Genomic DNA, 13926 nt, shown 5'->3' with positions numbered 1-13926 from the left:
TTGGCCTCCTGAAGGCCCGGTTGACCAGGTTGTTTTGCAGTGGGAGCAAAGGTCCTTGGTAGTGAGGGGAAACTACTTAGGTAGACACCAGAATTCACTGAGGGCCCCCATGGTCATTTATAAAATCTTCTTAATTCATGACATTTGTTGTGCTTCAAGCACTTTGTAATCTGTACAACTCGTATGAAAGAGTCCAGTATTGCATTGATATTGGCATTAATGAAAGGATATACTATACCTAGTAACTTGGTGAGATATTAGTATATTAAAGTGTAATTGCCAAGTATATCGAGTACTGAGACACTTGACAATCACTCTCATCTCACTTGGATGCAGATGGGATTTTTAAGTTTCTTTCTGAAATGCCTACCACTTGGGGCTGTTTATCTCAGTCTGGCTTTGGTAAGGGTTTTAATATGTCTGACAGATTTCATTTACACTCAAAATTCACAAGAGACAGGACTTTAGAGGGTTTATTTTGCCCCTTTTAAATGCTTTCTTATGTGCACATGACATTTCACTAGCACGTCCGGCATTGCTTTGTTATGACACATGTTGGTGGTTGTCTCTCGCCAGAGCTGGCTCTATGTGCTGGGGCAGAAGAGAGCCGATAGCTATGTTCTGCTGGAGCACTCTGTGAAGAAAGCAGTACATTTTGGGTTACCGGTAAGGCTCATCTTTCTGTGAGATTGTTGACATAGTGGTGTTGAGCTTCTCTCCTCTTCACCCGCCTTTGTCGTGACCCAGCGTAGACTTAGAGTGGGTATTTCTACACATGGTTTCCTGCAACTGTAATTCATAATCACACTGCTAAATTCTGTTGGGCAGGTTTCTCTCTATTCCCTTTGTCCTAATAACATCTGTGAGAGCTCCACTTATTGATTTGATAAGAGATCTTTGTTTAGGTTTAGGTTAGTTAGTACATTTTCACTTAGAAAAAAATATAGAAAAGGCTTTTGTCTTCTTTTTTAGCAGTGGGGATAGAACCCATGACCTCATACATGCTAGGCAAGTACTTTACCGTTGAACTGCATTCACAGCCCTGGGAAGGCTAATTGTAAGCCAAGGATTGGCAGACTACAGCCCATGTTTCAAATCTGGTGCTCCGTCTGCCTGTGTATGAACTTTGAGCAAAGAAAGGTCTACATGTCTAGATGGATGGGGCAGGAGAACAGCCACAAGTAAGGAGACCAAATGTGGCCTGGAAACCGAAATCTGCTCTGACTCTTGCCAGAACATTTGCTGATCCTTATTTTAAACAGTAAGCAAAGCCTTCTGGGAAGATGTTTTCATTGTAGCTCGGTGACAGGCAGAGGGTGTGGTCTGTGTGCAGAGAGTAGGAATGGCTTTGGGGTCTATACTGCGGATGGACGATTGTTCTGTCTCAACACCTGCTGGATCAGTGCCCACAGACCGTGAGACCGAGAGCAGTTTAGTGTACACCTGGTCAGTCTGCATTACCTGTGCGACCTCTTCGGGGGGAAGGGAACATACATGGACAGAATGGAAGTGGCTCTTTAGAGACGGGTTAATATACTCTTGTTAAGATTTAAACTGCCCTTTTAGTTAAGCTTTTTACCCTTGAAGATCATTCCAGGACTTAAGAAGATAACTTGTTGCTCATGACAGGCATCCTTTTTTTTTTTTCTTTTTTCATCTCCTGTTACCTGATGTGCCCTGCACTGTTTGCTCTATTATCTCATTGTAATCCTTACCACGATTCTTTATGATAGGTTTGATGCCCATTTTACAGATGAGGAAGCTGAGGCTTAGCTAAGAAGCTAAGTGACTGGCCCTAAGTCAACAGTAAGTAGCAGAGGCAGTGTCTAAGTCCAGGTTACCTAATGCCGAAGCCTTGGCTCTTTGCCATGTACCCTCTGCTTCTCTTTCAGCCCTAGAGTTTCAGGAACACATCTTCATGGGTCAGGGTTGAGGTCAGGCCGTAGGTACTTTCCTTTAAGTAGAGCTGTCACTGTGCATGTGCTGAAATGTGAAATCCACCACATTTCTGAAGAGCAAAACAAATTCTGTCATGTAATCTCTATCTTGGGTCGTGGGTATATCTGTCCCCTTAGTACCTCGCCTCCCTGGGAATACAGTCCCTTGTTCAACAGAGAGCTTTTGCTGGGAAGACTGCCAACAAACTGATGGATGCCCTAAAGGACTCCGACCTCCTGCACTGGAAACACAGCCTGTCAGAGCTTATTGATATCAGCATTGCACAGAAAACGGCCATCTGGAGGCTGTACGGCCGCAGGTAGGTCTCCAGGCAGTCTGCCAGAGCCATGGAGGTGTGCAGCCTGCAGAGATAAGCAGGGGCTACCAAACTGGGCCTGGGCAAGGTTGTCCCCCTGGGAAGTTGTTCACGGAGGGACTAGAGAAAATGCTTCGTCATCTGGAGACATTTGTAGTCTGCACCAACTTGGCACAGTCTTCCCCACGTACACGGTTTACTCTTCCCGGCTGCTCTGTGTATAACTGGTGGGTGATCTCTCATCTGGTTCGCACATTTGATCTCAAGATCATGAGTGTAATTGACCAGTGACCAGCTGGGCCGCAAACCTAGATCACCTGACCTGGAACTGACACCCTCCCCTTCCTGTTCGCATGCTGCATGGCCTCCTTGTGCAAGTCCAGCATCCCCTCCCCACAATTGCTTGTGTAGACAAGATTGCTTCTGTTGAGGTGTTTTCTCTGGATTACCTCCAGCCACCCTATTTTCCACTTAGCCACCTGTAGTTTGGAAGTAAACTTCTGAACCAGACTTTCCTCTGGAGCCCTGTCCCCTAGACAGTCTGTTGTCTCTAGGAATTCGGTAATGAAAGGAAGTGCCTCTTTACCAGTCTTGTTTTTGTATTTCAGATAATTTTTTGGCACGGTGTGCTCTGAAACAGCTGCCGACACTGGCCACTGCCTGCATTGCCAGAGCAGCCGGTGCCAGGATGGCATCGGGTCTGAATTTACCCGTGAAACCTAATTAACATCCTGTGACCTCAGGGAACATGGTGGATGGGGAGGTAGGGGTGGGGATCTGGGTGCTGAGTGCTCCCAGTTGTGCTGACCTACTCTGCGTCTGTCTCCTTGGGGCCTGCATACCCAGGATACTTCTGTTGTCCTCGGCCTGAGGGCTGGAGAGCTGGCATGGGGAGGAGTTGCTTCCACACATCCAGAGCTGCAAGAGTTAACATTCTTGCGCCTCCACTGAGGATAACTGTAGGGTGTGGCTTAGGGGCAGCGTGGGTCTGCTACCGAAAGGGAACCTGTCCCTCTCCTCACCCAGCACCATGGCACTGCAGCAAGCCCAGATGCTGCTGAGCATGAATAGTCTGGAGTCGGTGAATGCGGGCGTGCAGCAGAACAACACCGAGTCCTTTGCCGTCGCTCTCTGCCACCTTGCAGAGCTGCATGCAGAACAGGTGGGTCTTCTGTGTTAGCTTGTGCTTTGTGCAGTAGAAAAATCCCTGAGAAAACCAACTTGAAAGGAGGCACAGTGCATCATAGCAGGCGCATGTGGTAGCTAAGGTCTGTTCGCCTCACGGCCCCTACATTGCACACAGAGTGGACTTTTGAGGGACATTTCAATTTCAGCTACAGCACAGGTGGGCTGGCCAGTTTTCCTTGTAGGGTACTGGGGGCTCTGCCATTTCTTTCCTTTAGTGCTTGAGAAAATCACTGGCTGTGTGTTGGATGGGTCTGGTCGGTGCAGGTTGCTGAAGAATGAAATCCCCCATGGAGGTGGTCTAAATGTAGAATGTGCAAAATTTGTCAAACTAAGGGAGCAAGAAGTTGGCCGCTTGTATTTAAGAAGCAGAATAGGGCACTGGAGAGATGGCCCACTGGTGAAAGCACTGACTGCTCTTCCAGACGACCTGAGTTCAATTTCCAGCACCCATATGGCAACTTAGACTCCAGTTCCAGGGGATCTGACACCTTCACACCAGTGCACATGAAGTAAAATTTAAAAAAGAAAGAAAGAAAAGAAACAGGCTGGGCATAGTGGTGCACACCTTTGATCTCAGCGCTCAAGAGGCAGAGGCAGGTGAATCTCTGTGAATTTGAGGTCAGCCTGGTCTGCAGAGTGAGTTCCAGGGCAACCAGGGCTATGTACAGAGACCCTGACTCAAAAACAGCAAAACAAGCCAGATGTTGGTGACACATGCCTTTAATCCCAGGTCTCAGAGGCAGAGGCAGGCAGATCTCTTGTGAGTTCGAGGACAGCCTGGTCTACAGAGTTTCAGGACAGAGAAACTGTCTCAAAAAAAGAAAGAAAGAAAGAAAGAAAGAAAGAAAGAAAGAAAGAAAGAAAGAAAGAAAGAAAGAAAGAAAGAAAAACAATGTAAAAGGAGTGATGGGAACCTAATGCAGCAGAAGTGTTGGTGTGTGTCTGGAGGGTAGGGGAGAGTGATAGTCCAGCCAGAACGTTGGCAAATATCGCTCACCTTGCTGTGGGCCAGGCCTGTGCTTGGTGTTTTCTGTGTATTATCATGCAGAATTCTTTAAGAGCCTTAAGAGATCTGGGGACTCTCCAGCCTTGGCCTCACAGAACAAGCTGCCTTTTAAGCAGGTCTCCATCGTTGTTAGGTGTAGTCCCAGTCTGTGAATGAAGACCTTTCTGTGTTTTATCATCTTCCAGTCCTTTCCGCAAACACAGGAAGGCTGGGCTCTGATGGGTCCTGTGCATCCCCTTTGGTTTTTGTCTTCCTGTGCTACCTAAGAATTTCCACTCATCCTTTTCCAGGTCAAAGGGCAAACCACTTTCTTCCAGGAATTGGATTCTTTTGTTTTTCCTCCCTCTTCTGGCACCAGGGCCTTGTGTCATTCCTCAGGTGCTGTCTACATTTCTTTTGAGATGGGTTTTCTTACTGGCCTGGGCCAGCAAGCCCGGAGAATCTGCCTGTTTTCGTTTCTCTAGTGCTGGGATTACAAGATCACACTACCACACCCAGTTTTTTAATTTTCTTAAACTTTGGGGATTAAACTCAGGCATTCATGCTTTGACATAAGCACTGACCTATCTGCCCAGCCCTGCTCATGAGGTTCAAAACTCCTGGGCTTGCAGACAGCACTGTGCCAGAACTGCTTTTGCATCTCTGCTTTCCTTCTGATACATGGCTAAGCGGATGAGTAAAGAATGACTTCCAGGAGTTTGTGGGATTTTTTGTTATTGGTTTTGTTGTTTTCTGGTTTTTTTTTTTTTTTTGGGGGGAGGGGGGCTCCAGACAAGGTTTTGCTTTGTAGCTTTGTAGCCTGTCCTGGCCACCACTACCCGGATGAGATCCTGTCTTTTTTGTCTGTTTGTTTTTGTTTTGAAGACAGTGTTTCTCTGTGTAACAGCTCTTTCTGTCTTGGAACTCCATTTGTAGACTAGGCTGGTCTGGAACTCAGAGATCCACCTGCCTCTGTCTTCAAGTGCTGGGACTAAAGGTGTGCGCCACCACCACCCTGTCTTCTTAAAGTGAGGCTAAGCATAGGCATAAATGAGTGGGTTCTGTTCTGTGGTACAGATAACACCTTTGTAAATCATGTCTGTACCTATCTGAATCAAGCTGAGTGCAGAGTTTGGTAATAATTATATTTATGGAAAACAGTTTCTACAATTAAAGTTCACATTTTAACATTAAAAAAAGGACTTAAAAGGAATTATAAAATTCATTAAAATGAATAGGAAGGAAAATATACCTTACTGTGGCATTCAGTTCTCTGTGCCTATTGTCTCCTAGCTTGCTAATGAAGATCAGGTAGGCCATGTGAACCTCCTGAGTGTGTGAGCAGGTATAGCTTCAGTTCTGGTATGTCAGTCAAATCATGCCTTTCTATTTTAGGGCTGCTTCGCCGCCGCTGCTGAGGTATTAAAGCACTTGAGGGAACGGTTTCCACCCAACAGTCAGCATGCCCAGGTAACCTGCCTTTTTTGTGCCAGTGGATTTATTTCTGAAAAGAAGTAATGTAAATAAATATAATGTAAAGTAGGATTTTTTTAAAGACATGGTAAAATGGATCACAAGCTATCTCTCAATTCTCTAGCTGAGGATGACATTGAGCCTCTCTCTGATACTTATGCCTGCCCCTCTCAAGTGCTGGGATTGTAGACATGTGCAATCACACCAGTTTTTGTTATGTTTGGCATGAAACTCAAGGCTGAAGGAGAATTTTCTCATTTGAGCTGCATCCCTCTAAAATGGGGGCATTTTAGAGTCTTCCCTCAGAAAAACATTAAGCTACAAAGGAAGATTTTGGTCTAGATATGTGATTTAATGGTGGAGTACCTGCCAGGTATCCACAGGGTCCTAGTTCTGGTCCCAGCACTACAGAAAGTGGGGTGGAAAGGATGCATGTGGGCGATGTTACTTATGTGTTCTAAGCTTACATACAGCACATGGGGCTGGAGAGAGGGCTCAGTGGTTAAGAACACTGGTTGCTCTTCCAGAGGTTCTGAAATTCCCAGCAACCACTTGGTGGCTCACAACCATCTACACTGAGATCTGGTGCCCTTTCTCACATAAAGTTATATATGCAAATAGAGCACTCATAAACATAAAATAAATAAATAAATCTTTGAGGAAAAATAGAGAGTATGTACCTGAGTCTAGTTTCTAACAACATGTCAGGCAGCTCACAATCATCTATAACTAACTACAGCTCTAGGGGATCCAATAGCCTCTTCAGTACTCTGTAGGCACTTGTACCCACATACTAATATTCACACACAGACACATAAATGAGTAAGAAAAAAAAGTGGGGGCTAGAGAGATGGCTCAGTGGTTAAGAGCAAAACAAAACAAACGAGGCTCAGGCTATGGGCGTGGCTCAGTTGGTAGAGTGCTTGCCCAGCATACACAAAGCTTGAGTTCTACCCCAGCACACACATGTGATGGTGGATGCCTATAATCCCAGTATTCAGGAGCTGGAGGCAGATGGACAATCAGAAGTTCAAAATCACGGGCTGGGGACATAAATTCAGTGACAGAACCCTTGCTTGGTATCCTCAAGTTGGTTCAGTCTCCAGTACCAAACATGCACACACACACACCACATGCACTCCTGTGTCTGTGCACACGAGTGCTCACTGGAGAATGCACACACAGACACACGTACCTTCACATTCAGGGTCTAGAGAGATATCCCAGTGGTTGAGAGCTCTTAACTAGTGCTGTAAAAGACTTGGGTTTAGTTCCCATCATCTGTATGGAAGCTCACAACTTCTAAAAGCACCAGAGGGTTCAACTTCCTCTCCTGGTCCCCAAGGATGCTAGGTATGCAAGTAGGGCACTTACATAGGTAAAGGCAAAACTCTCATGCACATAATAAGCTAAAAATAAATCTTTTAAAAGTTCAGAGTCACCCTGAAATGTGTGGACATTTTGAGGCCAGCCTGCAATATATGAGACCCTGCCTCAAAATTAAAAACCAAACAGCCCCATGCTGTATATTATTTAAGGGTATTGCAAAAGTATAGGATCATGAATAGGTATAGCAGACAACAAATCAAGTGTTTAATATGGGAAATAGAGCTTCAGTAGAATCTAATACCATCAAAATAAAGCACAGTGGGAGTTGATAGAATGGACACCTGTCTATTGTGTGTGTGTTTGTTCTTCACAACAGTATCTCCACGGTTCATGCTGGCCTTGGGCCCTTGGTCCTCCTGCCTTACTTTCCCAAATGCTGGAATTGCAAGTGTGTGCTACCACAAAACATGGCTCCCGCCCCCGTTACTTGCCTATAATAAATAAATAAATGAAGATGTATGTGAATTGCTAGGGTGTTGCTAAGTAGAGCAATATACTTTGATGTTGCCATTGAACAATAACAATTTTTCTTTTTGTCCTTAATTCTTTTTTCTAATTAGTTATGGATGCTGTGTGATCAGAAAATACAGTTTGACAGAGCAATGAATGATGGCAAATTCCATTTGGCTGATTCGCTTGTTACAGGAATCACGGCACTTAATGGCATAGAAGGTGTATACAGGTAAGAAACTTGGAAAGCTGTCACCACAAAACAAACTCCTTTTTAAAATCCCCTGTGTGTGATGTATGCACTTGGACAAGTGCCAGAGTACTCGTGTCAGTCAGAAGATAGCCCCTGTGTTGGCCCTCACCTTTGCCTCATTCAAACAGGGTCTCTTGTTTACCCCTCCTCTTATGCCAGACCACCTGGCTTGAGAACCCCTCAAGATTTCCCCTTCTCCCATCCTTCTGCTAGGATTGCAGATGCTGGTGCTACTGTCCAGCGTTCGCATGTGCTCTGGGGATCCAAGTTCGGGTCACCTGGCTTGGTGTCAGGCTCAGCCATCTTGCTAGCTCCAAAAATAATTTGTGAAGTATGAGTATTTTGCCTGAATGTATGTATATGCATCATGTGTGTGCCTAGCGCCAGTGGAGGTCAGAAGGGGGTAGGAGATCTTTAGAGATGGTTGTAAGCCACCATGTGGGTGCTGAAGCTGATTCCAGGGCTTTTGCAAGAGTAACGAGTGCTTTTAACTGCTGAGCCACCTCTCCAGGATATACTTATAATAGCTTTGTATTTAGTATACTTTTCTGTGTGCATTAATTTACTTTCAGCTTTAGCTAAAAGAAGTCATTTATGAAATAAGAAAATGGATAATCAATAGCTGGGTGTGTAGCACATGCCTTAAATCCCACTGTTAGGGAGGCAGAGGCTGTGAATTCTAGGACAAGAATTTCAGGTTAGCCAGGGCCATGTAGAGAGACCCTGCCTTAAGCAAGCAAATGACAACAAAAACATAATTAAAATTAAGAAAATAAATGTCTCCTAGAGATAGTAACTGAGATTCTGATAGCTATAACCAAAGACCTTAATAAATGTTTATTATGTTTTGTTTACTGATTATGTGTGTGTATCTGTGTGAGCATGTATGTGCCATGGTACACATGTGGGGATCAAAGAACAGAAGTAGGAGTTAGTTCTTTTCTTCCATGTGTGGGTCCCAGAGATTGAACTCAGGTCATCAGGCTTGGAGGCAAGCACCTTTACCTATTGAGCTTTCTTCCTGGCCCAGCTAGATTTTTCTTCTGTGCGTATGCACATCCATGCATCGATTGGTTTTCTGAGGCAGTGTCTCATGTGCTCAGGCCGCCTTCACATTTGGTGTGTAGTTGAGGATGTCTTTGAATTGATCCTCTTGTCTCTGATTCCCAAATGCTAGTATCATACCTGGTGGCAACCGTTGCTGCTACTGCTTTTCAGTTTTTACCTCCTCCTTCTCTCCTCCTCTTCCTTTTAACAAAAAGGAAATGAGACAGCTTTTCTCCTTCAGAGGTTCGAAGTCTTGCTGAGGACATAAAGCCTTGATTCCCCAGTGGTTGTAGTTGAAACACTTGCAGACATCTGTATGACTATATCTGTTCATTTTGGTTGTGTTAGAAAAGCGGTTGTAATGCAAGCTCAGAACCAAATGACCGAGGCACACAAGCTCCTGCAGAAGTTGCTGACGTACTGTCAAAAGCTAAAGAACACAGAGATGGTGATCAGGTGAGCAGCCTCTCAGGGGTCTCGGGGTGTGGCGTGGGTCTTCTGATGTGCACAGAGATGGTGATCAGGTGAGCAGCCTCTCAGGGGTCTCAGGGTGTGGTGGTGGATTTTCTCATCCCATTTTCCTCTTTGTGGCCAGTGTCCTCCTGTCGGTGGCAGAGCTGTATTGGCGTTCTTCCTCCCCGACCATCGCCATGCCTGTGCTCCTGGAGGCTCTGGCCCTCTCCAAAGAATATAGGTTACAGTACTTGGCCTCTGAAACTGTGCTCAACTTGGCTTATGCCCAGGTAAGCCAATCTGGTTTTTCCTGTGGGGGAATGTGGAGATGAGGGTGTGTTGTGTGTATGTGTATATGTGTGTGTATGTGTATGTATATGTGTATGTGTATGTAGTACGTGTGTGTGTGTGTGTGTGTGTGTGTATGTGTATGTGTATGTATGTGTATGTATATATAGTGTGTGTGTGGAGGCCAAAGTCAGCCATGAATGTCATTTCTTAGAAGTTATACACCTTAGTTTTTGAGTTTCTCATTTTTCTTTTTTCCTTTTTTTAATTTATTTACTTATTTTTATTACATATACAGTATTCTGTCTGCATATTTGCCAGCATACCAGAAGAGGACACCAGATCTCGTGATAGATGGTTGTGAGCCACCATGTGGGTGCTGGGAATTGAACTCAGGACCTCTGGGAGAATAGTCAGTGCTCTCAACCTCTGAGCCATCTCTCCAGCCCCTCATTTTTCTTTCTTTCTTTCTTTCTTTTTTTTTTTTTTTTTTGGTTTTTCGAGACAGGGTTTCTCTGTATTGTTTTGGAGGCTATCGGTCCAGACCAGCCTCAAACTCACAGAGATCCGCCTGCCTCTGCCTCCCGAGTGCTGGGATTAAAGGCGTGCGCCACCAACGCCCGGCCTGTATCCAGCTTTTTATGTTGTTTCTTGGGAATCAAACTGAAGTCCTTTGGTTTGCATGGCAGGCATTTTAACAACTGAGCCATCTCTTCAGACTTCAACCATCTGCTTCCCAAGTGCTGAAATTACAGGCAACCACCACACCTGATGGACTGATAGACGTTTTGGGGTGTATGGGGGGAAGGGGGAGGGAGGGTAGCTCATTATGGTTTTGGCATTCCGGCTGCTGCTGATCAATGGTTTTGAGCATCATCATTTGTTTGTGTGGTGGTAGGGGCATGTGCACATGAGTGCAGGTGCCCTCAGAGTTCAGAAGAGAGTATTGGATCCCTTGGACCTGGGGTGGTGAGCAGCCTCTTATGGGTCCTGGGAACTGAACTCAGGTTCTTCGTAAGGGTGGCACCTCTTAGGCTGGGCAGTGGTGGTGCACGCCTTTAATCCCAGCACTCAGGAGGCAGAGACAGGTGGATATTTACAAGTTTGAGGGCAGCCTGGTCTACAGAGTTCCAGGACTGCCAGGATTGTTAGTTACACAGAGATATCCTGTCTTGAAAAACCAAAAAGGGACTGGAGAGATGACTCAGGTTAAGAGCATTGGGTGCTCTTCTGGAGGTCCTGAGTTCAATTCCCAGCAACCACATGGTGACACAACCATCTGTAGTGATATCTGGTGCCCTCTTCTGGCCTGCAGGATACATGCAGACAGAACACTGTATAAATAATAAACAGATAAACCTTTAAAAAATAAAAATAGTGGTACCTCTTAATGACTGAGCCTTTTCTTTAGCCCCTCTCTGATCACTTTTCTTTTTCTTTTACTCTAAGATCATGCACAGCGCATGGGTGTGTACAATACGCTGCCATTTCTTTTTCAGCTCATCCTGGGAATCCCAGAACAGGCTTTAACCCTTCTCCACATGGCCATTGAGCCCATCCTAGCCGATGGAGCTATCCTGGATAAAGGCCGTGCAATGTTCTTAGTGTCCAAGTGCCAAGTGGCTTCAGCAGCTTCCTATGACCCAGTGAAGAGAGCAGAAGGTAGGAGCTGTGTGAAGGCTGTCAGGCTTGGCCAGCGATTGCATTTGCCTGCTGCCATTTCACCAGCCCTGGCATTCCCATTTCTTAAAAATTTATTTATTTTATGTGTGGATATTTTACCTGTATACACCATATGCATGCCTGGTGCTATCAATCCCCTGGAATTGAAGTTACAGACAGCTGTGAGCTGCCATGTTGGTGCTGGGAATTGAACATGGGTCCTCTGCAAGAGCAGCCAATGATCTTAACCATTAAACCATCTCTGCAGCCCCAAGCATTCTAATTTTTAATTTTAATTTTTAAAACAAAAAGAAATGAGACAGAGCTTTCCACAGTATGATGTTTTTCATACTGTAATGAGTTGAGAATATAAAAATACTTGGCTATATGCTGAATCTAGATAGCAGGTTTTGAAGACTAGAGTTTAATGTTGATTTTCCTTCCACCCACACCCCATTGTCAGCTCTGGAGGCGGCAATCGAGAACCTCAATGAAGCCAAGAACTACTTTGCAAAGGTCGACTGTAGAGAACGAATCAGGGATGTTGCTTACTTCCAGGCCAGGCTGTACCATGCCCTGGGCAAGACCCAGGAGAGGAACCGGTGTGCCATGATCTTCCGGCAGCTGCATCAGGAGTTGCCCTCGCATGGGGTGCCCTTGATTAACCATCTCTAGAAAAGACTCCCTGCTGGCTGTTGTGTGGAGTATCAGTCACACTTTGGACTTGTTTGTTGCTTTCCCTGTACCCTTTAAGGGTAGCTCCTAACATGTTATCTTGTCAATAAACTGTTCTGGTCAGTTTGTCTGAGGTGTTTTTTCTGGGTTGAATTGCCAGTGTCTTTCTAAGAACTGTAGGTATCTGTTTATAGGGGGCTTGGTGGCGCAGACCTTTAATCCCAACACTTGGGAGGTAGAGGCAGGCTGATCTACACAGTCTACATAGGGAGTTCAAGGCAAGCTAGTGCTACAGAGTGAGACCCTGTTTGAAAAAAAACTAAGGGCTGGGGAGATGGCAAGTGTGAGGGCAAAGTTTGGAATCCCAGACCCACATGAAAGTGGGGGAGGCGTGGCTGCCTGCTCTCCCAGCCTCAGGAGGCAGGGGGTTACCCAAGCAAGCTTCTAGAGAGAGTAGCAGAGTCAGTGAGCTGCTCTCCAGGGAGGGAACATGAGACTCAGTCAGATGGAGAGGATGGAGAGGCCACCTAACCTCAGTTTGCCTCCCCTCTTCCCAAGTGTGCATACAGGCATTGAGCTCTCATTCATGTGTGACCACAAAGTTGCTGGCAAAAATGTGCCACACAGCTCAGACATCCTGAGTTCTATCCCCTAAACCCATATATAAGGTGGAAGGAGAAGACCAACTCCACACATGTCCTCTGAGTGCAATGCCCACGCCCACATGTTCTGACATGCGGCATACCCTTATGAAAAGGCCTGGTTTGTAATGGGTTTTGTTTCGTCCAGTGCTGAGGGTCCAACCCATGGCCTGGCACACACAACCCAGCCACAGCATGCTTTCACCAGTTTGCTTCTGTAGCTTCCCTTCCTGTCACCCTGTGTAAGGATGGTTGTCCACAAGTGTGTGTCACTCAGTCCCTCCCGGAAGATTAAAAAGGAGAGGGTTTGTTTTGTTTCGTTTTTTGGTTTTTCAGGGCAGGGTTTCTCTGTAGCCTTGGCTGTACTAGAACTTGCTTGATGAACTCAAAATCACAGAGATCCCCTTGCCTCTGCCTCTGCTTCATGAGTGCTAGGATTAAATGTGTGAAGCCACCACTGCTCAGTCAGGAGAAGGCATCTTTATCTTATGATATTAAGACCAATAGCATATTTCAAAACCAATTATTTCCTGAGTTTTGTTGCTTTTCTGTATGTAAATGGGAAGTTATGATCAATTAAGTCTAGGAATTCAGAAGAAAATGATTATAGGGAGAGGGTCTGAAGCTTGGGAGACCTAGAAGCTGTCTTCAAACACTATTTTCCATACACCAACCCTATGGTTAAGCAATTGTCATTGTGTTTTCATGAATTTCTTCCCCTTGACTCAGGGAAATGCCTCCATTTCAAGGCCAAAGCAGCCCACACCCAAATAGCTCTCATAAAACCATAAGGAACCAACCAAATTTTGCAGCTTCTGTCATTGGTTCTTTTCTCTGTTAAATTTAAGCTTCCTAATGAGAAACAGTTTCTCTCTCAGGCAGTGAAAAACAACTCCATCCGCCAGGGAGTGTTTGCTGGCCAAAGACAGCTGCTCTGGAAACTGGCTCAGGGTAGACTCAGAGACACTAATTGGTGTTGATGTTTAAAATCTTTCCTTTAATTTCTGTGGAGGTTGTACTTGTAGAAATGAAATTGCAATAATGGCTGGCTGGTTAAAAAAAAATCTTCAACAAGAAACGGTAATGAGTTTATTTTTCTTTGTGGTAGTGTTTCGTTTTTTTCGTAGACGTGGCCGGGGCTGACGTCAGTCTTGGATCTTCCCTACCT

The 13926-nt window shown here is 45.3% G+C and overlaps 1 protein-coding gene across 3 annotated transcripts in view; it reads left to right on the top strand.

Moving 5' to 3' along the window:
- Window positions 1-12243, top strand: part of Anapc5 (anaphase promoting complex subunit 5) — a 30812-nt gene extending 18569 nt beyond the window's left edge. For 2 of the 3 annotated variants that reach the window (XM_040731316.1, XM_040731318.1), the window contains 9 exons: window positions 577-666; window positions 2076-2257; window positions 3281-3416; window positions 5823-5897; window positions 7850-7971; window positions 9388-9495; window positions 9635-9782; window positions 11280-11442; window positions 11906-12243. In XM_040731316.1, coding sequence (XP_040587250.1) covers window positions 577-666; window positions 2076-2257; window positions 3281-3416; window positions 5823-5897; window positions 7850-7971; window positions 9388-9495; window positions 9635-9782; window positions 11280-11442; window positions 11906-12117 — 1236 coding nt within the window. In that variant the 3' untranslated portion in view covers window positions 12118-12243. The remainder of the gene's footprint in view (window positions 1-576; window positions 667-2075; window positions 2258-3280; window positions 3417-5822; window positions 5898-7849; window positions 7972-9387; window positions 9496-9634; window positions 9783-11279; window positions 11443-11905) is intronic. The other variant, XM_040731317.1, reaches the window with a different exon arrangement.
- Window positions 12244-13926: the final 1683 nt, after the last annotated feature.

The sequence above is a fragment of the Mesocricetus auratus genome, unplaced genomic scaffold, assembly GCF_017639785.1.
Source record: "Mesocricetus auratus isolate SY011 unplaced genomic scaffold, BCM_Maur_2.0 Super-Scaffold_100025, whole genome shotgun sequence".
In the NCBI taxonomy this organism is placed as follows: domain Eukaryota; kingdom Metazoa; phylum Chordata; class Mammalia; order Rodentia; family Cricetidae; genus Mesocricetus; species Mesocricetus auratus.
The sequence above is the reverse complement of the archived record's forward strand: the minus strand, read 5'-3'. Positions and strand labels throughout refer to the sequence as shown.